The 25506-nt window shown below is 38.6% G+C and overlaps 1 protein-coding gene across 3 annotated transcripts in view; it reads left to right on the top strand.

Moving 5' to 3' along the window:
* PRKCA (protein kinase C alpha) overlaps positions 1 to 25506 on the top strand; it is a 163933-nt gene that overhangs the window by 104099 nt on the left and 34328 nt on the right. For all 3 annotated transcript variants that reach the window (XM_064467307.1, XM_064467308.1, XM_064467309.1), the window contains exons 6-8: positions 8755 to 8911; positions 9007 to 9141; positions 9881 to 9977. In XM_064467307.1, the coding sequence (XP_064323377.1) occupies positions 8755 to 8911; positions 9007 to 9141; positions 9881 to 9977 (389 nt within the window). The remainder of the gene's footprint in view (positions 1 to 8754; positions 8912 to 9006; positions 9142 to 9880; positions 9978 to 25506) is intronic.

Genomic DNA, 25506 nt, shown 5'->3' with positions numbered 1-25506 from the left:
TTTTAATAAAAAATCCTATACAAAGTCCAGTTGGGTGAAGTTTCAGGTACCTTTTGTGCATCTTTAACTGAAAAGGAAATTAGCAATTGTCAGTTAGTTCATGGACACACTGCTGTGCAAAGATTTCAAACTCCTTTTCTCCCACTACAGAACTGCTTCTAAAATATTTATTGACCAAACCTTTATTAGAATACACAGTTCCCAGAGCTGCCGAGCATGATACCACTGCCTTTAGATTCAGGAAAGGAGGTGAATTAAATGTCCAGGAGGTTTAGGAACAGCAGGAAAAATAATCAGTGATTGGTTGTTTGGTTTGAGGCTTTGCCTGAATCTTTTTCAAAGGAATTACTCTGTAGGTATTGAACTCCTTCAGCTGAATTCTGTAATACCTCTGCTCTGCATCGTGTTTTGGTTGTTAATTAGTTCCTAGTGATTCTTTCATAGCCAGCCTTGACTGCATGCAAAATATCTGTGCTGCTAAATGGAGACATGCCGCTCTGGTTGGTATCTTGCAAATACCTCTGATGGGCAACTCAACCATCCTGGTCCCAGCCAGGGAAGCCCATCGAGGCTGCAGCACACTTAATGTTGATTGGAAGATACGGTCGTTTGGGGGGACACTGTTGAGTGTGTTGTAATTTGTCTTTAATTCTGTGTAATTGCTTTGAGGGTTTTGTGGTGGCTTTTGCTTCCAAAAAAGGTCACGGTACATGCTTGCTTACTAAGTGTTTTCCCAATAAAATACTGTAAATAGTACTTAGGGTTTTTTCCCAGTGAATACTAGGAAGGAGGCAAGGCAGAGTGCTGCCAGATGGAGTGGGCCAGTGGTTCAGGCAGATTATCTAAAATATCTAAGTACTTTGGCAGGTTTTGAATTAAACTAATGGTGGGAATGATTCAGTCCTATATGTAAACACATTTAATTCGGGTTTACTAGGTCAGATCTTCAATCTGGGTTGCTTAAAGGTAGACATACAGTCTGTTCTGTGTGAATATTAGAGACTCTGCAACACTTTTTCACAAATAAGTAGGAATTTTGTATAGGTATACTTCACCAAAACCTTGCCATCTTCCCAGTGCCACAGTCAGTGCTCATTTGTGCTGCAGTTCTTAAATATCAGTGGTTGGTTTTATAGCTACTAGCTTGAGAGCTGCATTGCACAGTAATAATTTATTGCACTTGTGGTAAATCAATTTGTTGGGTTTCTTTTTATAGGAACTGTTAGAATTGTTTTTTTCTGAAATCACTGAATTCCTGACCCATTCACAGGTTGGACTGACTTGAAGGTTCTGCTTTTAATCATAGTAAAGTAGTTTTTGCTATTTTTAATCTATGCTTTTTGCACTTAATTTTCTTCCTCCTGATGTGTGTTAAAAGTTTTGTCACTATTACATTTAGCTGCTGACCCATCTTATAATTTGGGGCTCTTCAGACTGAGTTTGTAGGGGGCTGAATCACAGGTTTGATTTTTTTATTTTATTTGTGAATTATTTTTACAGTGAGTAAACAATAACCTTTGTGAGAAAAAAACAAACCATCTGGTGCACTGACATACAAAAAGCTGCCGCATTATTGGGATCCTAAACCGTGACCTATCAGTTGCTGGGAGTTGGATTTGACAGCAGCTGACAATAACAAACTGCCCTCCTGACACGGGCACCAATTTAGAGGCAGGGTGTTACTGACTCGCTGTCAGCTAATGCACTCTACGGTTACATAAACGTTATTAAAATATATATATACACAGCCCAGAGTTTTCAGGGGTTTTAAATGTATTTTCATAAGCTGAAAGAATACAGAAAATCTGGTATTGTTCTTCAGTGACGCTTCTGTTTTTTAAAAGAGGAGGAAACCTGGCAGTGATCTCTGCAGAGCTTGGGAGCACACAGCAGGCTCTCCAACAGTAATCTCCCGAGGAGTTCTGTACTCCCCACCGTACGGTTTTCAAATTATTTATGACTGTATGAAGGCTGAGCCACCCTATGGCACTGCATATTAATGTCTTGTCACACTGCTTGCTGTGGACAGCTGGGTTAAGAGCCTCTGCCTAAACAAGCTTGAGGGGCACACCAGAGAATTTTGGCACGTTTCTAGATTCTCATAAAAATTGTTTCCTTAAAAGACCCCACCACACACAAACTCTAATAATTTTATTTATGATTGTCTGGGTCAGCATTAGTGTCTGTCTTTGTTAGCAGTAATTCACGATACTCTGCAACTGACTTTAAAAGGGAACACGTATGAATGTTCTGGCTATTTGACCAGCTTTTAATACCAAATACCTATAAAGGGATCGCAAATAATTACTTGCATGTGGGAGGCATTTTTAATGTCTCAGAGAATGTGAATCGCATGTTTTGTCTCACTAATATCTTCTCTCTTTCCTGGCACTCCCAGGATCTGCAGGGTTGCTGCGTTTTTTACAGAAAGAGCTGTGTCTTTAAGAAACGCCAGCCCCGGTAGCAACTGAATGCTCCCCATTTCATTCATTAAATTAACTTTACCATGAAGAAATAGGCAATGCACAGTATTTAAAAGAAACATTAGTTTTTCATAAATGGCCATCTGCATGCATACAAAAATTAACTAAAATGCTATAGATTTAGGTAAGAGAAATAAACAGATAAGAATTAGACTTATAGACTTATTGTTAAGACTTACGTTTTATTAAGTAGCTGTCCTACCCAGTAGTAGATATTTTTTATGATGATAATTTTTATAATGGTAATCTTACTTTAAAAATAAAATACAGTTGCTCCTATGAGACTTGCAGTTGAAATTTAAAGGGGAGAACATATTGCAGGCACAAGTACTTACTAAGTAGCATTACAGATGGCGGTACTTTTTTTTGTTGGTAGGAGAGAACATCTTAATAAATACGGAGTAATAAAGTGTCATGCAACATATAGGTTTGTTTTCCATCTTGTTCGAGGAAGGAAATTAATCACTCATCTATTTCTTTTGTGTAAATCACCTGTGAAATGCAGGCGTTCCAGTAGCCTACATTCATTACGTTGCCATCTTTCAGGATTCAGGAAACTGGGTGTAATAAGTAGTCACCGGTCTCAGGAGGGATATTAGAAGAAAGTTTAGCTGGGCAGGGGAGTAGTTATGGAATAGAGAAAAGTCTGTCATTGAAAAGCCCTTTTAGTGACCAAAAACTGTATAGAAATTGGAAATTGTCTGAAAGCAGGATTTGTTTTGAAGCCAGTTGTACATGTGAGTCACGCCCAGCTCCAGAAAGCAAGCATTCAGTGATAGCTTTGGTAAAATCTTATAAATCTTTAATGAAAGCTGAGCAGTTTTGGAGGCAGCTTTAGATTTTGCATACAGAGAGTACAAGTACACAAATTGGAAGAAAGACTATTTTCAGTATCAGGTGTGATTAAGGGGAGAGTGGTAATGTACCTGGGAGAAAGTGCCTTGGCTGGGGATAGATGATCTCTGTCACTTGCCTAAGTCATCTGTAAGCTGGGCAGATCACTGGAATCCGTACCAGAACCTTCTTCAGGAAGCAATGAGAATTATGGAATAATTTACTAATGCTTTATTGTGGGAAGACAGAAACTTTACAACGCATTGGAGCTGACAAAGGTCTCCCTTTTCCTTCATTTTGCGAGATAGCTCGTCAGACGAGACCATCGGAGACTTGAAGCCTCTTCTAAAAGCAGCTATTTGCATGCAGTTGAGTGATTTCTGCTCATCTAAGTTGCCTGTAGGGAGTGAAAGATTGGCAAGAAACAGTGGCTGTGATTAGTAATCTGTTTTGTTATCAACGTTTGGAAATTCAGGAGAAAGGTAGCTGTGACTCACTTGAAAATGACCTGAGTAAACTCATGCTGCTAATAAATGTTTCTGTGGCTATAACAAAGCCGAATTATTTACTCATGCCCATGACTAAATTTATTTGCTGGTATCACAGGAAGTTACAAATCCATAACTGCATATGCTTGCAACTTTTGACCTATACAGTCTCATGGAAAAAAGTTCCAGTTTTGTCATCCGCTCTCTGAATTCCTCAAAATTCGGCCTGAATTTCTTCTTTTGACGTAAAATGTCAGTTGTTCTCTGCCAGCCCACTCTGTCTTATTTAGATATTTATTTAAAGTATGAATACCTAAGAACTAGCTCTGTATTTGCTTATGCCTTTATACTATTCCTGGAAAAGTGGGCGTCCCCGTTTTAGGCATGGCTCCTGGGTGGATACTGCTGGATTATAAGTAGTACGTAATAGAACAGCCATAGGACAGCCATCAAGTAGTCTGTATTTTCTGCTGTCTAAACATTTATGATCTCCTTTTCATTAACCGTGAGGAGGAATACGGTACACTTTTTCCCTATGGCAAGCTGACAGCTGTTTCTGTTTTTTAGAATGAAAACCTGGACAAGGTTAGAAATTTCAATATATAATTCTCGTTGCTCTCTTTTCTTCTGTGTGTTCTCTCAGTCCCCATTAAAAGTCTGATCTGGACAAATGTTAGGAAATTTAACCAGCTACTTTGCTCAGCGCAGAGGTCATTATCATGCTTGATAGTTATGGCAGAAAACTGGCAAGTAATATTCTAGGTTTCTGTCCAAGTTACGCGCCGAGTGATGTTGAACTGTATCTCACTTCAACCATCTATACCTTAGAGTAACATCTCTATCACAGTGCTGAGTTTAATTAGCTAATAATTATACAGCAATACGAGATTGCTTGCTATCATTGCAGCTATAACAGAATTCAGTCACAGTAAGTCAATTTATTTTCTTGGAGTTATTTTTAATTTATCCTTTTTCTGTTTCAGCCATGCACAAGAGATAGTGTCTTTGGTGGGGAGGGGAAATCTTTTCTTCCTGTCAGCCCTCTTAGAGAACCTTGACCGGTTTCCTAAAAAATAGGGTGCCCTGAAAGAGATGGACCACTTAGATGGTAATTCTTTATAAGCACTATTTAGCACAAGTGTCATCATGCTGTTTCCTCAAGAGAAGAAGTGCTATGTCAGTTAAAAAAAATTATCTAAGGGTACTAATTATGCAAATAAAAGTACAAATGGGCCAGATATCTTAAAACAAGGAGTGAGATAATGATTTCTTTGGCAGCCTGTATTTAGTGTATGTTGCATCTTTCCTTCCCAGTTCATCTTTAAGCTTCTCTTTTTCTTGTATTTAGAGGGCTTTTTTCTTTTTCTGTGTTTGCTGCAAAAGAAAGCAGTAGTCTTACACACGCTGCCAGGTCCTCCCGCTGTCCGTGTTGTTTTCTAGGCTTGGCAGCGTGCATCAGGGCTAATCAGTGACGGCTTTCCCCAGGGAGCTCCCCACAGCTGAGCCTCGGAGGATGGCTCGGCATCTACCCAGCCAATTTCTCAAAATCCTGCTTGGTTTCACACTGCGCACCTCCAGGTAGAAGTTAAGCATAAAGGATCAGTCTAAAGATGCCATGTTAAAATTAAGGAATTTTGTTCAAGGAATTTTAATGAAAAACTTCCTACTGTATGTTTCTGGGAAGCTGTAGAACATGTAGAGAGTTCTGCTCCTCACACCGAACTACAGTATAGAAATAAAAATCAGAACGTGGATCTTGAAGGAATAGCTCTTGTGCTAAACGTAGCAGTGCAGCCACAACTGCTGTACCCAAGAAGACAAAAAAAAAAGAAAAAAAAAACCAAAATAAAACTAAATATACGATGAGAGCGCAATTTTCATTGAAGGCTGTCGCTTTATCTTCATGCACTTTATGGTTCTTAGTCCCTTTGGGATTGTAAATATTTAATTAAAATAAGTTATTTAATCGCTGTTATTCCTCAGAAGTATTTGAAGATCACTTTCAGAGTACTAAATTTTAATATTGGATGGGGGGGTTATGGATTGAAAACAGGAATGGCTTTCCAGTGGACCACTGGGTGCAGAGACCCTCAAAGGGCAAACTCAGGAGTAAATGCGGATGAAGACGCCGCCTCTGAACTGAAGGCTGTCATTTCCCCAACTGCAAAGCCCTGTCAGCTTTGTACAGGGATTGCGGAAAACTAGAAATGACATGCTCTGTCATTTCAGGCGCTTGTTTCTGTCCTGTTCTTTTGAAACACAGTATATTTCTTCTGGTACAATTATTTGAGTAATATAGTTAGTGAATAGAATTATATTTTATTTTAAAATTTTACATCATAAACATTTTCTGTCTCTCATTTAAAAAAAAAAAAAACACATTTAAGAAAACTAATTTAATCAGTATCAACTGTTGGTACAAGTTAATGTGGTTCCTTCCCAGCCATGATATCATTTCAATATTTAATTTACATCAAGGTATCTGTTCTGCATGAGAATTATCTTGACAAATAAACTAGCGTGTTCCAAATAAGTAGCTTGCATTCCTGTACTCTGCCTTCTTCCTACAGCTATTTGCCAGTTATATGTGGCATTTCCCTCTTCCAGCTTGTTTTACCACACCAAATACTCTCTTATTAAATAAACAGAGCAGGTCAAACTGTTTGAAATTTCGTGTTTTCCGTGGCAGTGGCTGGTTTTTGCCCTAAGAATTTTCCCTCTACAGCTTGAATCAAATGCCACAGCAGCGAAGTAGTAGATTTGCATTAAAGCACTACTTTAGCAGTTATATCATTTGGAAGAACACAATCATTATGAGCCCTAAACCACGCTCTCCATCATGTAAATGGAAGATGTCAGCCCAGAGCTAGTTACATCAACTTGTGAATATACTGGGTGTATAGGAAACGGAACAGAACTGTTGTATGATTCTGTAAATCACCTTCAGTCCTGTGTTATGATGAGGCCGTTGTCAACACCACAAGCTTTCATTTCACTGACCTTAGGTAAAGCACAGTAATACCTGTCCTGTGCTTTACATTCGTTGTCCATCTTTTTCTGTCTTACGGAAGCAGTAGCGCACAGTCGTCAATCCACCACAGCCCTGCCTTTATTTCTAAAGGGAGAATAAGGAACATTTTGAAAAGATGTACTTTAGCTGGTTTACAAGTCATTTGACTGTTGCCCGAAAACTGTTCTCTTCTTATTCTATAAATAATGAGGTAAGCAACACATTATAAAATATCTGTGTTGCTTGGATGCCTTTCAACCTCCTTGCTGGGAAGTAACAGGTTGAAATCCTGTGAAGATCTATGATTTTTGTTCATAATATGAAAATGCCATTTAAATCTGGAGGAAAAGGAGGAGAGTGCCTTGAGCAAACAGTAACTATCGGCTGCTGAAGATCTTGACAAGTTTGGGGTTTTTTGCATTAGCTCTGATTGAGTTCTTAAGTGACTCTAAAGTTCAAGTTTTTGTGGGAAATGTTTTCCATCAAGTAATATTAGGTGACTTAGGGGTTGATCTTTCCTAAATTTCCTTTGAGGTTCCTTTTCTTCAGTTAGGTAGATAAATTTAAAAAGCCCTTCTGATGCTGACAGTGTGAAAGCAGTAACGGAGGGCACTGGCAATCTGGGATAATCTCTCTAGTGACTTACTCTTAAATGCTGGCCTTCCTTCGTACCCTAGGAACTACGTCACTCTCAAAGCTTCTTGAGATTTTCCTTCCAGGAACAATTCTAATTTTAAACCATGAATCTCACAAAGGAAAACTGTTTTCTGTCCAAAATAAGCCCAGAGGATTACTGCTCCCAGTAGGTTTTGAGATGCCTAGTTATGAGCTCTGAAATCCCAAATCCCCATCTCCCACTTGATCACTGCAGTTCATCACAGCATGACCGCTTTGGGTGGGATGGGATTTCACAGCATGAGGAAAATTAACCTCTTCTGAGGTTCAGTAGAAGCCGATGGCTGAATGCCATTAACACAGAATAAAACCCTACGTGGTATATAAATGTTACCTGGGCTTTATGCTGGCCCTGTACAAGAAGGAGGAGGTACTGTGTTTGCTCATCCATTGGAATATTCCTCTTCCCCACAGTGACTTCTGAACTCCTTAACTAACCCCACGGTTGCTGCAGTGACTGAAACCCGAAAGCTGCCAAGCCCCCAGTAGATGCCTTTGTAACCCACCGTTGCCTGCCTCGTTCCACACAGGGATGTGGCCTTGCGGGGAGTGGCACCCTGTGCAGATTGCTGACTATTCTTGTCTTTCGCTCTTTGGGAATCGGTAGCAACATAAGATGCATTAACTCACTTTGTGCCTTCTTTTGACATTGTAAAAATAGAAGCTACATTAACATTTTTGTGAAGCTGAAGTTAAACTTGTCTTCTCTGCACTTTTACTTTGGTTGCTTTCATGACATGATGCTTACAGCGATTCCATCTGACAACTAAAGAACCATGAATCCGAGGGAAGTTGAGTGTTAGATACCTTCCAATGAGCGATTGTATCAAATAACTGATCTTCTGAAATCTGTTGTGATCTGGCTCTTGTCCTTATAGTGTTTGGCTGATAGTCCTGTAGTTGTATAACCTAAGACTGATCAGGAAATAAAAGCACAAAGAATTGCTACCCACTTAAAAATTTATAGTGGTGGATTTGGTCATTTAATCATTCCACTGCAGGAGAAGAGCTGCCTGGGAGCTGCGTGTCATCTGTGAATTGCTCTTCTTTCCTGTCGTTTCTCTCTACCGTTCTTATACATATCTCTAAGTGCCGCCTTTCTTCACAAGAATTAGTTTCTTCCATGACAAGTCTGACAAGTGGGTTTCATGTCTGATTTCTTTTTATTTGTCAACATGTTTCAATAGCTCTGGTTTGACATGCTATTGCTTTCTTAATGGTGATTTGTAATCCTATACAAATTAGTTGTGGTTTATATTGACAGTGCGAGAAGCAAAAAACCTAATTCCCATGGATCCAAATGGACTTTCAGATCCTTATGTTAAACTCAAGCTCATCCCAGATCCTAAGAATGAAAGTAAACAAAAAACAAAAACCATCCGTTCTACTCTGAATCCAGACTGGAATGAGTCCTTCACATTGTAAGTTTAACACCTTTTAATGTAGTATCTTTGTATGTATTGAATCATCTATTTCAGTGCTGCATTGAAAACTCCTCTATTTCTCTCTGTTTTAGTAAATTAAAACCTACAGACAAAGATCGACGGTTATCCGTAGAGGTCTGGGACTGGGATCGAACAACCAGAAATGATTTCATGGGATCTCTTTCATTTGGGGTGTCAGAGCTTATGAAAATGCCAGCCAGTGGATGGTAAGAGTTTCTGAAAAGAGAGAAGGAGAGAATATATCACAAAAAATTTAAAACCAGTATTTTTCTCGAATAAAATGTACCTTTTTTGGAGCTTTTCACTGTATCTCGGACTATAAATTAACTGAAAATGAAACCATACCTAGGAAGCATAGGCTATATATAACAAAGGAGAGAGAATGCTTTTCTTTTGTGGTGTTCATGAAACTTCTGCTGGAGCGAAGATCTGCTGCAAACTCAATTCTGTGTACATAGTCTTGTGATACGAATTTTATTTTTATCTCAAATATGATATATTCATTACTAAGTGTATCATGTTATATATAGCTCTGCAAACTCCAAGTACATGGGAACTGATTTTATAAAACGCCATCTTATTACCTGCCAAGCTAGGGGGAGAACTAATCACATCTGCTCAAAAGTCCATTACATCAAAGGCAATTGTTTAGGGCTATAGAAGCACTGGAGACAAAGGTTCTTCAGGGTCGGTGTCTCCCATCATATCACAGGGTGGGTGGGAAGAATTTCTGTGTCCATTGAACTGTCTGGGCAGACAGACTGGGATTAAAGACCTAACTTCAGGTTAAATATATTCTGTTTCTGAGTTTGCTTTAGGTCTTTGAAGGCAGTTCTTTACGTATCTGTGACATTGATTCAAACCACACACAAACAACTAATCAGATTTTAAATCTAATAGGAACAAATCTGTGAAGTCACCATTTTTTTCTCAAATGTTCCCCAGGTACAAGCTGCTGAATCAAGAAGAAGGTGAATATTATAATGTTCCAATTCCAGATGCTGATGAAGATGGAAATGCAGAGCTCCGGCAGAAGTTTGAGGTGAGGGTTAAACACGCTTGGGTGCAACTATATATATGGTGTTCATTTTTCACATTATTACCAAAAAGAAAAAAAAAAAGCCTGTTAAAAGGTATATATTAGAGCACTACTATTTCTGCTGCCTGTGACAGCAGTATGTGCCTTTGCATTTCTCGAAGGTTGGACCAAATGGTTCCATTCAGTAGTGGTATCATTTTTCTGACAGTTCAGCTTCTCTTCTATGACACTCATAAGTCGGTATTTTAAAATATTTTATGTTGAGTGTATGTAATAATTTCAATGTCTTTTAATACTTGCTGCAAAATCTGCCAGCCATTATCATGAGTATCTACATTATTTGACAAATGAAATTCTCAGAAACAACAATATTTTAATACTTTGGATGCTTCACACCAAATGCTTTTTTTTTTTTAAGAAAATATTTACAATGCTAATTAAGATTATTTGGAGCCTTAAAACCTTTGTTAGAGGGTTGTCATCTGAAATTCTGATATCTTTAACATGGGTATGGAGATTTCTAAGGGTGGGAGTCATTGGTGGTTATGTACTGAAAAGAAACACTGAAGAAAAGCGATACTTCTCACAGTCGTCTTGCCTTCTGTGGTGCACATGGGAGTGGTTGGTAGTCACAAGCATGGTCGCACCATGCTTAACGAACAGACTCAGCCAGCAAGTCTGCCTCTTCTGACAGCTACAGCTGATATTACAGCAAAATACCTTCTGGTTGTTCAACCCGGGCACAGGAAAGGTGTGGTTTGGGGAGGGAGGTGTTTTGCTGGTGGCTGTACTGGATTCAGCTCACCTGACTTGGCTACTCTTTCCAGCTGCATACACAATACTGAATTTGAAATATTCCAATCTACAGTATTGTTTTCTTTTTTCTAGTTGAACATTTACAACTTTAGTCTAGCTGTTTATCCAAAAAGTATTAATGTACCTGTTGTGCATAAACAGACACTTACGCCTGTTCCTTTCAACCTGAAATGGCAATTTTTTATGTTCACCATCAGGCAGAACTCTACATTGTTATTATAAAAGATGGGTTAACCCAAGAAAGTGAGGAAAAACGGCACATATTCAGCTTTCAAGAAAGAAAAAGAAAAGGTGCATCAATTTCTTCTGAACACATTTGGATCAGCTACTGTACTTTTGTCTGCAGCATGAACTATGATTTTTGTTACACATTTGAGAAGTGTTTGAATCTCCATTCCATTTTCCTTTCTTTACGGTTGTGATCTGACCAGTGTGATTTTATTTTGCTGCACTAGGTCATTTTCTATTCAAGATCGTATTTACTTTTTATCCTCCCTAAAAAGAAAAGCTTCAAAAGTAGTTCCTTTCACCCCTTACATGTCTCTGTGCAGTATACAGAGTCTGGAACTGGGTGGATATGTATATGTTGATGGTACAGGTATAGAAATCTACCTGTTTTTTCTCAGGACAGACAGCACAAAAACAAGTCACTAAAATTGTCTCTTTTAAGATGTCAGATACTATATGCAGTATGTTTGCATATTGAATTTACAATCTCTTAGATTGTTTTCTTCAGCCTATTGTAAATACATAGGTTATGGAATGAACAGTCTGGCTTTATCTATGTCCGGCAATGACATGGAGTAGAAATCCTGAGAGGTTGTGTCATATAAAGCTACTGGACTGGGACCCAGAAACAGCACCTTCATATAGGGTCAGTTCTGCCTAGGAAATAATTATTCTCTCTCAAAGTCTAATTAGTTCAGCTTCAGCACTGTGTATTTGAGGCTTTTCCTGTTCTGGAAGTAGCCTGGTTGATGCTATTTTGATGGTCTGAATTAATCAAGGAAACGGAATAGGTTTTCAGTGAACACAGTGTCTCCAGGAATATCGTTCACAAAGTTGCACAGTGAACAGTTTTAAAACCTAGGGATGATATATGGGAATATTGGTAGCCAAAGAAAAGATGTAATTGTAACTAGACCAGGGATAGTATAATGCATTATTACATGGTAAAAGGGTTTAGGGTCAACCTCTTACTCTTCCTCAAAGTTTACGACTGTGAGAAGGAACAGAGGGAAGCAGCACCTTCCAAGTAATGTTCTTACTTGGTTTCAAGGGATATTACAGTGAAGGCTTATAAAAATTAACAGCACAGATGTCTGAATAGTGGTATTTAACTTATTAGCTATTCTGGTACGGTACGTAAGTGGTGCTGACTCTGATAATCTTTTCTGTTTGTTTTTTTTTTTTAATCATTTATATCTTGGCTTACATAGTCATTTTATTTTAGGTACCCTATGCTAAGGAACAAGTAGATAGCACTGAGAAATATGCAGCTATTTGTGATGTAATGACATCATCTAAACGAATATTCCCACTGTTCTGAAATCAGCTTTGCAACCTTACAGGAAGAAGATTGCAGGTCTTGACTGCCATTTTACTAGGGGTGTGTATTTGTCAGAAAGATAAAGAATATAGATAGACCCAGAGGTCATACTGGGCCACCTTCTCATTTATCAGTTTATAGAAATGAGTAACTTCAGAGTGCTTGCTAATCAAGTCCACATTTGTGGTGCTTGGTCTACTTTTCGATATATGACAGTGTGATTGATATCTTAAGCTACATTGATTTAATTTTGAGCACAAAATTACAACAATTTCTACAAAAATATTGCACTACTAGTATCAAATACTTAAAACGAATAACGGTGGTATTGGGAGTAAAGAGCTGTATGCAAACCTAAGCTATACAAGTACAGAGACACTTTAGTATGAGAATTTCATTGCTTAATATTAAGAAAGAATATTTTTGAGTTATAAAAGATGAGAACCATCCAAAACCAGCTTCTGGTCTTAAAAAAAAAAAAAAAAAATTCGTCTAAGACTTTCTTAAAACTGACTTTGCTGTTTTGAGTAAAGTTTAGAAATGCACTCGGTAGAATCTCCAAGAGCACTTAGGAGCTACCTCCCATTTAAATCAATGAGAATTTTTAAAGTATCTTCCTGTGTCAACAGGTTCAACACACATCTTTAAGATTTGGCCTCAAGCTCTCATTGATTTCAAACTGTTTACACAATCCTATCACATCCTTCTAACTCCACTTTAACAACCCAGACTTCGTATTTAAACACGGTTATTAGTTGCACAAATCTCATTGGTATGCCGCTTTACTTACTGGACCTTCTGGCACAGCTTCATTAAGTCATTTATTCAATGTAAATCTATTGTAAAATAGCTCTATGAGATTATAAATAAGTAAATAAATAATAGAGTCAAACATTCTCTTCACTTACATTCGTAATTGAACAGTAAAAACTATTTGTCATGAGAAAAAGTTCTTCATGGCCCATTCTGCCGCATCTAAACCAGTTGAAAATGAACACCTGACTTGTGCCCAGTATCCAACAAATGGGTCCAAATTTGGAAAAGAAAGAGAAGACTTGAGGAGGGCGGTGGTTTCATTACTGGAATCATGCAGTGACCTCGCTAAGTGTTTTTAGATCTTATTGCAAGGAGTTTTCTTTTTATATGCCATCTACGTATTATCTATACGGAGTTGTCCGGTATATAGAAATTGAGGTATCTTATACATAGGTGCAGTACAGTATTTTCCGTACAACAAAATATAATGAATCTACATATTTTCTGGATTTCACCTGTCGCCAAAACTTACGAAACAATTCTCTGCTCATTTAGCAGTATGATCAAATCTGTCTTCAGTGTTTTGTAGATGATACATCATTATTAATATTTAGAGATAAAAATATACTCCTGTAGGAAGTGGAGGCAGGATAAAATCTGTCACTGTTTTTCATTTGGTTTTAGTCTTTGGTTGCGAATTTTCTCTCCAGAATAGCATTATTTGTGGCCGCCTCAAAACAAAACTCCATCCTCAACAAGCATACTCAGAATAATTGTAGCTGCTCCATAATTTCCATGCTGAGGTTGCCATGGGAACTCCCAACAGTCCCAGGCAGCTCCACGGACCCAAACTAGCGAGTCTTTTAACTGTAATATCTACTATTTGCTATATACTTATTTTCTTGTTACAGTATTTTGCTAGCCAAAGAAAATAGCAGAATATCAAAATAGCGCATCCTTACTGTATTTTTCATCCCTGGTTATGATTTGAGCAGTTCTGATTTTTTTCTTTGGGGAAAGGAAATGTGCACGTTCTAAAACTTCTATTGTAGGAAGTTATTTCAGTTTTTTTAAGCCCAGTTTCCAGTAATTTGCTGCTTAGTAAAGCACTTATTGATATTTAAATATAATTTTAGAATAATAATAGAATAATACTGGTTTAAAAGGAGGCTGGTTAATTATTCTGTCTGTCCCCTTCTTTCCACATCACCATCACAGAAAATGTTATTAAAAATAAAGCAGCTTTTACGGTCCACATCAATGATTTTTTTAATTAAAAAGAACAAAGTAGCTATAATCCTTACATGTGGATGCATTTACCAAGTACAAGGCATATTAAGTGATGGGAGCAATCTGAGGCACTAGTCAGCTTTGGTAATTGAAGAGGTCCAAGCAAGTCGTTAGAGGGAATTGGTTACTGCTCATATGATCTTCATTTTAAGGCATCTGTGGGGACGATGTGTAACGGTCCTCCTGGCACATACTCTTAAGATGACAGACATTTTCTTTTGTTCTAATCGTTTCCTTTAGTGTAGCTCTCTGAGGGGGGAGTTCAGCAGAACAAAATTGTTCCCTCAGTTTCTGAGAGAGAGCTCAGGCTACTGTCCCCACCGTGGGGATCCATGCAGGACCGTTCCCGTGGACCTCGGGAGGTGCTCCCTTGGGGACGCACATCCACATCTTCCGCTGTGGCCTCTCGCTTCCAGCTGTGTTTATGTTCGAGATCTCAGCTGAGGCATCAGGTGTGAGTGGCTTTTCACAGCTGTCAGTTTTGTACCGTTCCATATAATTAGGCGAATAACAAAGTCCCTCTACAATAAGGTGACGTTATTCTGATAAGTACTTCTGCACAATTATTGCTAGTCGGTGTTAGTAAAAGCAGGTACCATTTTCTATTAGTCAGCATTGCGGGCCAGATCCACAAACCTGTGTCCAGTGGGAAGGCCAGGCAGTGTACCCAGGGAAAGTGGCCATACTGGTGGTAGGTATGCTACATTTCCAGTCTCCCCCTGCTGGGATTGATCCAGCTACTAGGTAAACCATCCAGCAGCAGCTCTCATTCATTATTGTCCGGTTGCCTGATGGGCTCTTTTTGCTGCCAAGAAGTGACGTGGCCCGGCTTTGCAGTGTTTCCCAAGGACTGTAGCTGGGGGGGCTGGGCACCCCGTGCTGTTGCTTTGGCTCTTCTCAGGTTGCCGTTACACGAGTTACGTTATCAGCTGCTCTGTGCCAGTGGAATCGCTGGTGAAGGCTATGCAGAAGCTAGACCTGTCGTTTCCTTTTGCAGACTAAACAGATCGAAACATAAGGAGAGAGGGAACAGGCTTCAGAACAGGGTAGATATTGCATCTGAAAATCGGAAGTGTACAGTGGGTGGTGATATTTTGGTGACACCTCAGTGCTTCTAAACATAACCATTATTATACTCCTAAATAAAATGTCTTTTAAAATGCCTTACCATTTTAAATAGAAGAACAGGGACAATGTGGTGCTTGGCCGTCAGGCTTGGTTATAAATACCTAGAACCTCTCCAGTGACGCAGGAGCTGTAGATATTTCTGCTTCTAATGTGCTCCTAAACTCCTCCAGTATGCAGGGCAGTGTTTCGTTTGACCAAACTTGTGTGTTAATCCTTGGGCAGATGTGAATTTACGGGCAAGTAACCTATCTCAGCCTGTGTGTGGATCTGTTGCATACAGAGCTAATATTTATTTACACGATCTCTGCAGCAGTACAGCTGGTGTTAAACAGCATTTGAAAATGTCCGTAGATTTCAAGGCACGATTAAAGTTTTCTGGTGAGTTTCGATGTCGTTATAGTCTAATGCTGAAGAAACCTCTTTCATTTATTTATTAGTCCCTTTTTGACATCAGTAAATAATTCCAGTGTGTTTCACTGCAGGTACTGCATTTCTTAGATCTTTAACACTCACTTCAGTTTTATTTTTTTTAAGCAGTTTCTGGCTGCTTTATTAGAAAGGAGAGGACAATACTTTCTGCATTAATCTGTCATTTTTTTGATATTCACAACAGTTGTAGGTCAAAAGGTCATTTTCTTTCTTCCCTTTAATCAATGGCCAGGACATCCTAGAGCAATTTTAATTCTGAGCTGGAGGCTGGGTAAATATGCTGCAGTTGCATAGCCAGGGCCTTAGCAGAAGACTCCAGGGACTGGTTTAGTAGCTTCTTAAGAACCCAATGAGTTTTCTAATTAAATATGATATTTTCATTCCAAAAAAAAAAAAAAAACTGTGGAGGAGCCTGTAATTTTAATTTGTGAGTTAAGTTCTTCTGGTCTCTTTTTAAAGTTCTGTAAGGGCTGTGAAGGCAACATTTCTTTTAAGTCTTTGAAGGATGGTGAAGTTTTTGCCCCAGAGCTGTTACACTGCAGTTACTTTACTCTTTTTTTCATAGATTTTATAAATAAAAGATACAATCTCTGTCATAGCTGTATCTAACCAGTATGCATTCCCATTTTGAAGCAATAACTGTAACTTCAGGCGGTTCAGCAAAGGTGACATGGAAAAGAGAAATAACCTTGCAACTTCAAATTGTAAATGAAAAGATTAAATTTACTTTCCAGGAAACAAACACTAAGCTATACCGAAATCATGACCAGCCAAAATACCACTGGCACATCAATCCATGCTCGGTATGTATATAGAGATATAAAAAGAAGAGCTGCTTTTTTTGGCCGTGGCACTCATTCCTATTTTTAAATTGTGCATATTTAATCATTAGAGAATAGTTTGCAGCATTATAGAGATGCTGTTAGATGACTCCATCTGTTCTGTGCTATAGTTCAGTATGGGGAATTCCCATATGCAGTTATGTGGAGGTTTCCCATCCTCTCACCATATCTGAAACTAGAGAACTTGAAATTTCTTAACCAGATGACACACATCTCTGGTCTCAGTTCATATCAGCTTGTGATTTCTGTAAGGCTTTTCTTAGTCTATGTGTTATGATTTAAGGTGAAGAACGTATGTAGAAAATCATACTGACAGCAGGGATTTCTTTATCCCTTATATAAAGGTTGAATGTGTCTCAAAACAAAGGAAAAAAAAACCAAAACCACACTTCTGTGCTGTCACCTCTCTGCAGTGCTCAGTAGTCGTTAAGAGCCCAGACAACACTCATCTATACATACATTTAGCTTTATACATTGCAATGGTTGAACAACATGAGGAACGTTTCACGCATGAAGCGTGTGTGTGTTATGTACAAGACCGAGGTTAACGTCTAAGAGCAGTGGCGTGAAGACCTGTCCTTCATTGTGCTGTGCTGTACCGCGCTCCTTACTGTCAGGGCGATAACACCACAGTTTATTTTTTGTGATTTTTCCCTGCATAACAGATGTGTCCGTTTCTGTATTCTCACTGCTGTGTCTTTATTTGTTTACTTCTGCTACTAATTGTTGCTGCTTTGCTTTGCAAGCCCTTTACTAACCAAGCAGTGTTTCTCCCTCTCCTGTCTCTTCCAGGACTGTCATGTAAATATCCACTTCTTCAAGGTAGTTTTCTCCTTGGTGTTCTCCTACACCTTTCTCTTCACACAACTGTCTTTACCAATGTTTGAAGTTTATTAAAATAGTTTCATTCTCACTGTGTTTTAAGGATGCACTTGTTTTTTCCCCAGTTTAAGATTTTCTAATGGTTAAAAAAAATTCAGGTATGATTCTCCCATGATTTGTCACAAAGTACTCCCCAGATTAGAAGTTTACTTACAAAAAAGGGGTCATCAAGCCTCAGCAGATGCAGCGTGCCTTTCCTTTTGAAGGAATTAGTTAAATGAATGCCACCTTCTCCTGGAAAATGGTGCATCTTTAATTTGAAAGACACTCATGGAACTTTAAGTAACTTCCACAGATCAAACAACGCTCATGTTCACTGTGTATTTAAATAGATAAATGTATATGATACAGCATGCATGTTTTATGATATAATATACTACATATCTTGCTATACGTTAGTTGGAGTATACTATATCATAAGAGGTATTACCCATATGCACAGACGCTCTGATACCTGAAATACCAATTCACCTGTTTACTTCCCATTTTACTTCTTTCATTCATCACCCCATCACTGAATTATTGCCATAAAAGATACGTATCGGCACTGAGAACATACATGTGTGGACTTCTTATTTGCATGTTATGCTAACAGGTTAACCTTCTTTATTAGGGCAAAGGTTATTGACACAAATCACACTTTCTGTTTCATGTACTGCCTAAGTTACAATTTAAAGTAAAATTTGAAGCTCCTGTGCTGTAAACTCTTTTAACAATCTATCAAAGGCTATTGAAGCCATTATCATCTTCAGATAGTATTTTTACAATTTAAATTGACCTACAGCACATTACATGTTATAGCTCAAAGCTTGAAAGACTTAATTTAAAACTAAAATTTTATTTTTGAAGAGTTCTTTATATTATTAATGCATGATTTTACCAAATGTTTCAATACTGAACCGGAAAAACAAAGAATAAGACCATTTGTCATTGCCAGATATTTCCTAATGCAGTAATCATTTGTCATGCAGTCAGTAACTTATTTTTCCTTGACCTTGATTTTTTATCTGGTATCTTTACCTCAGAAAAGCCTGTACAGAAGAGGACTGCCCTTCCTCAATCCTTTGCACCTCTTATTTGAAAATAAAATCATATGGTGGTGTCATTGATGAAACTTGTTTAATGCAGGGAAGTTGCAAGTTTCTCTGTTTAAATGTATTTTAAACCAGAGGAAAAGCAGCCTGAAAAAATGCATCTGGGATAAATACGAAGTTACGTCTGACATCATGTTGTCACTTTATTGTAAAATCCAGACCTTGAAGTGCACTGATATAAACTGACAAAAGTCCTTGGTCAATTCCTGTTTTCACCATAGGAGTGCACCTAAAAAAAGAGCTGAACAGTTCCCTACAGCTGCTGCTTCATAGGCAAAATTCACGCTTAGTCCTTGTGAATTGTAAACATGAATTCCAGCAAAGACAGTTGGCGGTCTGTTCTGATGTGAAGAGGAGACTCAAGAATTCAATTTTTTCATGGAAAAAATGCTTCCTTCTTTATTGTCTGTCTTTTCTCTCTAAATTGTTACAAATCCCAGTTCTGCTTGCTGCTGACACTGACTTAGCATCACTAGCCTAAGCTCAGGAGCGTCACTGCATGCTGCATTCTGCAAGCTAATCACCACTGACGTTAGCATGTCTTTGGAAATAAATTTGTAAGTAATCAGTTTACGTGGGACTGCTGGGGAGGTTGTTCCCAAGTTCACAAGATTGGAACTGAAAGGAAACAGCAGGAGCAGATGAAGAAGGAAGGCTGTGTTCCTGATGATAATGTAACACTTCTGAGCTGGAAACCAGTAAAATGCAGCAAAATGATTTTATAATATCATAGCAAATTTGAGAATGCTGTGAACAAGGTCAAACAGCAGAAATACTTGTTTATGAAATTATCAGATACTGAGAAGGATCACTCATTTATGCTGCTTTTGTTCTGCCAGCAAGGCGTATATTTAAATAGATTATTTTCACAACAGCATGCAGAAACACCTTCGTCTTTGTGTGTGTGTGTATTTGTGTGTTAAATAATTCCATAGCGTGTTAAGACTTGGATACAGAATCCCAAGGTTTTAAAATCAGTTCTAGTCTGCAGCTTTTCACAGCTGTTGCATTTGATCACAGGGATTTGTGCTAAGATCAAGTAGAACTGAAGTCTTTAACGATTATTTTAGAATAGAATTTTATTATTTTTGTCCATATTGTAATGAGTTTTATGCTTCAAAGCATATTCTACACTCTAGGTTTTTTTATTATTGAAAATTAGCAGTAATTTGCATAATTAAAAAATGAAGGAGCATATATAAAAGCAATTCTTTTTTTGGCACTTAGGGATTTGCTGCTCTAGCATCATATTTGCTGTTTGGGTTTTTTATTACAGCTATCACAAGATATTTCTGCAAGAATTCTTGAATATTATTCCTAGGCAGCTGCTTTAATTACATTTCATCTAGTTAGATACTGCTCTGTTGCAGGGGATAGTGTGTTTGGCAATAAAGGCAGAAAACAAAGTAGACTCAGGTGGCCACAGGATTATTAAACAGATTAAACATGTTGACAGTGCCAAATGGGTAACTGGAAGCTCTTCCCTCTCCAGATTTCACTGCTCACAGCCAGACATCCATTGTCCAGGGCAATATCCCCTGAAACTCCTGTTCTCAGGATAGACATACCCCTTTTCAAACTGCTGTCCTCCATAGCCATTTGACTTCAATGTCTACGTTTTCTATGCTTAACCTTGTGCCTGGCTAATTTGGGGATTTTTTAGAAACCACCTATTCAAGTACTTTAGTCATTTTTACTTCTATGCAGCAACACAAAAAAGTTAAACAAAAATCTTAATAGGGAATGTGATTATAAACCCCCCAGAATAAGCAGCTCTGTTGAGATGCTGTATGGTGTATTAAACTGTTGTATTGTCCTTCAGGATTCTCTTACTGCCTTTATCCTAAGTAAACATCCATTCAGTGTCATGTTCGGCTTGAGAAAATAATTTCTGCTCGGAGTTAGAAACCACAAGGGGTCAGTACAGAACACAGAACAGGTCCCAAAGCAAGTCCTGAAAGAAATGAAATAATGCAAATTGTTTGTATGAATATATTTAAAAAGATACAAACCCATTAAATTAAGCTGCTATTTTGATAAAATTCAGTATAGCGTTTTTCATACAGCCCTTTATTCAAGATTTTTTTAACTGGCACTGATAATTTCTCCCCTCATCAAAATATTTAATAATTTGCAGCTCTAAAAGCCAGTACTGCCTCTGCTCACCTTTGTATTGCTCAGTTCATCTCTATCTTCAGGTGCCCCATGGCTTCAGTAATTACCTGCCTCCATCATGCTCAACTTTATATGCTAGGTGAGAGAAAAGGTCCCCCATGGAAATCTCCGAGTCACCAAGTAAAACTGTTTCACGGATGTTGTGAACCTACAAGGCGTTAGAAGAGGCATGGGTTCCAAACACACAGCTCTTGCTAGCATTAGACAGAATAACTCAGTTTTACTGGTCATCCAGAACTCTTTGTGGGGCACGCTGCTTTCTCCTCTTTTATGTGTAACTCAAATTATTTCATGTACACCCTGATATCATCATTCCTATGTGAAGAGCAAAGCAGTACAGCACGTAGGTGGGCTTCAGGAGAGGATTTCCTGTGTTCTTGGACACGCTTTCTGCAAAGAGGCATTTTCAATCCTTTTCACATATGGCACAATTTTTTTTCCAGGCAAATCCTTTAAATACATCTACTATTACTAACCAAAAGGGTAAATATGACACACGTTTAAGGGGAGGAGGAGAGGAAATGAGGGGAAAAGTAAAGTAAAGACATAAAATAGTCCATATTTTATTTAACTCACAGGTAGAGTTTTATCATGCTCCCTATTTATATTTTTATGAAACATCCTGTTTGCTTTCATGCCTTTTTAGTAGCAATGGGAATTATAAGAAATTTTTTCTATTTTTTCAACAACTTTTAGCTAATGAAGTAAAAATGCATTTTACTTCATTTTTATGTATTGTATTTTTTACTAATTGTATCATAGTTCGCCATAGTGACATCGCCATCATGAAAATAAATATGAGTGCAGCTTTCTGCTTATTTGCCTGTTTTCAGTGTTCTCCTCGCTGTAAAGTTTTGCTAGAATGCAATTTTACCGAGGAATACGTGGCTGAAAATTGATCTGTGTAAACCTCGTGAATCCTTGGCAGTGTCTGTGGTACTGTGTGTCTGGCACAGGTGTGTCTTGCTGAATTGCCGTGTCTCGTGTAGGCATCTTCCGTGTGCTGCAGTCAAATCCAGCGTGCTCCTTTCTATATGCACAGATATGTGCGTAGTCGTTCATTGGTGCGATACATTTCTGTAATTTAGTTCATTACTTAGTTGTGCTTGAAAGGAGAGTTAAGAATCGATGAGAATGCACAGTAAGATGGGAAGAAGCCATGTGTTGCCTTCTTCTTCATAAGAATTTGTTAAGCCAAGAAAATAAGCACAAGGGCCAGAAACTGTCTTTTGTTCTGTTTCACAGGAATTTAATGCAAAAGCATCTCCCCAGATTGCTCAGCACATGTTTTGTAAGGAAACAGGTAGAATGGCCAAGGAAGTTCCTTCCCTCTCTTGAGTTGCAACAGCAAGGACATGAGCTTAGGCTGGACCAATCTGTGACGCTCGTGCCGTCCCTTCTCTGGGTAGAGCTGCTGGGCTGCTAAATCATCTGGAGCTTAGGCTCTAACTTTCTCCTTCCTCTGTTGTTTCCATGACTACAAAACTCTCTGCTAATGAATTATAAGCTTGCATTAGGTTATGGTATTAAGCTTAAAACTCACTCTGGTGAAGTATTAGGTCCTGCTGGGGCTTAGAAATGGACTCTTCTCATTGCAAATTCTCAGCATCCTGGTAATTAAGTTGTATAAACTAGGAAATTGATAGTCCTTCATAACATCTACAATTACATGGAATTGGAAATGCAATAATGTAAGAAACAAGCTGCCACAATGATGGAGAATCAGTGAATGGGAGTTTTTTTCCTCCAGATTTTGACTTGAAATTTATTGGATTTATTTACTTTATTAGAAGCTTGCTAATGGCTCAACCTGTGGATCAAAATCCCCACTGAGCTTTCATGACTGGAATCCTGAGTAGGGCTTTTTGTCCTTCCTTGAGACTCTGATAAATTATCTCAGTTTCTCTTTTTTTATGTCCTTAGTAGGAGTTTTGCCAGTTCTGTCAGGGACATCTACAATTTGTCTGAGATCTGAGCTGCTCTGATGCTTGTTGTGTAGAGTCCAGGTAGCGATAAACTTACCTGAGCATTAATTTCACACTTGCAGCCAAAGCCTCCTGGGCTGTAACAGTGCAACCTGAGCGTTACTGTTCAGACTGTTCCTTTCCTCGCTTCTCACCATCTATTTTGCCATTTCTTTAAGTGATATGCAGAGGCAAAGTGTTACCTGCAGCTTGGCTGTGGGTTTAGATTAATTTAAGGATTAGGAACAGAAACATAAGGAACAAGGCAGGCTAGCGTGAGATGGCTTGTTCCATCGCCTGGTGACATTTGAGGAGCACATTGGGGTCTAGCAAAGAACTGGTGAGAACTTGTTGCAGTGTGAGAAGCAGGGATTTTTTGTTAGAGTTTTGCAGAGGAGTTGAATCCTGGCAGGAGGACATTCCTGCTCCACGGATCTCAAGAAAGTCTTGGGACACAAGATAAAGCCTGCAGCAAGCCTGCTCAGTCACTCCTTAGACTGCTGACCTTCGTGCTATGGAAACTGTGATTTTTTGCAATGCTGGCTGAGGCTAGTGCTGCTCTGTTGTCACATCATTCGTTTGCTGTTCACGGCTGAACGCGACTGCGTGGGCAAAGCAGTCGGTGCTAGGTGGAATCTGCTACAGAGGAGGGGAGAGGATGCTGGTGTGCAATGCGAAGCAGAGCTGTGAGTCTCAAGGAGGCTCCGCTGCTGGGAACAACGGTCTTGATTTCATTTCCCGGTAGGTGTCAGTGGAGCCAATGAGTAAGAGATGAAATGTGGTGATAAGCGTGCTGTTTCCAAACAGAAGCTGCATGTGCTGTATGTGTATATACCTCCGCACATGTGATGGGAATTCAGCGGATCTGTTAAACAGTTTTTCATTTATCGCTTTCTCCTCTTGAAAATTTGTTGCCAATAGATCTCCCCACTGGGCATCTGTGAACTTGCTAAGAGCGAGTTGCCTTGACAACCAAGAAATACATCCTCTAGTGAACTGCGTGTTGCAAGGCCTTTTGTTGGCTTGAATATTTTTTCATGGGAAATGATGTGGGTTTCGCCCTTCTGAAGCTGTGCTTGGAGGGGTGTGGCAGCACGTCTGGGCAGTTTGGGAGCCCGGCGTTCATTTCCCATATGGGAACACACGCAGTCTTACTGAGCTGAATGTCGCAAACAGCGGCAGAAGAGAATTAATGAAGGTGAGTGATACAGGAGGTTAAAGCGCCAACGTGACATGTAGCTCATTGCCCTAAAGAGATTGAGGGTGGGAATGTGAGTTTTGTAGATTTTCTTTTAATTCTTCACAAATTTTATTTATTGGCAAATGGGAAAAATTATCAATTCAGTATTTTTGCTCTGTGATTTTTAAGTTTCTGAACTGTAGTTAATAACTAGAAGACAGAAATGCTAACGTTCAGATTTATTGTTTTGTCCTATTAGATTGTCTTCATAGTAAAGAGTCAGAAAGTTTTGAAAAGGCTCAATAAGAATATTTGCTGTGATTGAAAATTGAGTGCAATGATGGGTTACGATTCCCTGAATCACTTCTTTTTCTTCTTTGCATCACATCTCTCATTAGGTTTTGAAGATGACTTTTTTTTTCGTATCTAGTTAAAAGTACAATTGTCACACTTAGATTAAAACTAAATTGAAAACATTTTTACTGCAAAACCTGAGCTCTCTTTCCCAAAAAGCACCTACCAAGTTCCAGGGGACCCTCCAGTGTAAGACACTGCAACTTCCGTAACACTCCATGAGGAAGTACATTTGGCTGAATAGATAAAGTATGTCTCACCTGTGGTTTCAGGGTAAAAGAACTGGCCGAGATAAGGTGCGTCCAACCCAGAGGAAGTAAGATGATGTGCATGTCTTGTTTTCTTTCAAGATTAACTCTTCTGCTCCCAGTGCAGACTAATTTATCTTTAACATACTGTTTTCCTGGTTTCTTTGCTGCAAGCTGGCTTCATTGTAACAATATTGTGTTTTTAGCAAAGGTATTAAGCCAAGCAGTCTGAATGTAAATTGAAAATTAATCCAGTGCCTGGAATGCCGCCTTCAACTTCAGCAAGTTTTAACATCCGTAAAAAATAAAGGTGGCTTCAAGTAGGATCCTGCTATTTTCAACTTTAGTCATGGTCAGAAGAGGCAAAATATCATTGCTCTGTTTCAATAAACTTTTATGGATCATTTGAATTAACATCCCTTCTGTAGTTGCAAAGCTGGTTTTGCTGCGGGAATCTGGAAGGGTGTGTTGGTTGCATGACTTTTTCTCTCTGCAATATCCAAGGTGTATCAGATATAAAACTCACGGTAGAGCTCAGTGAGAACATGTTAAAACGTTTCCTGTTCTTGACCTTATGAGAATACACTGGCTGTGGATACACAGAAATTAGAATACCTGTTTTTGTGCTTTGCCTCTACAACTGGTAAAAGAAGATTTATAAGTATTATCAGTCATTGAACCCTGCATTAGAATAATCTGAATAAAAGTACTTCTTCATTGTAGAAGAGTTTGTGGACAATTTTAAGCAACCTAAGGCATTCCTGCTATGGTTAAAAAAAACCAACAACCTAATGTTTAAAATCAATAAAATGGTTTGAACTGTGA

Source organism: Phalacrocorax carbo, chromosome 16 (assembly GCF_963921805.1).
Source record: "Phalacrocorax carbo chromosome 16, bPhaCar2.1, whole genome shotgun sequence".
Lineage (NCBI taxonomy): Eukaryota > Metazoa > Chordata > Aves > Suliformes > Phalacrocoracidae > Phalacrocorax > Phalacrocorax carbo.
Note: the sequence above shows the minus strand (reverse complement) of the source record. Positions and strands in the feature narration are given on the sequence as shown.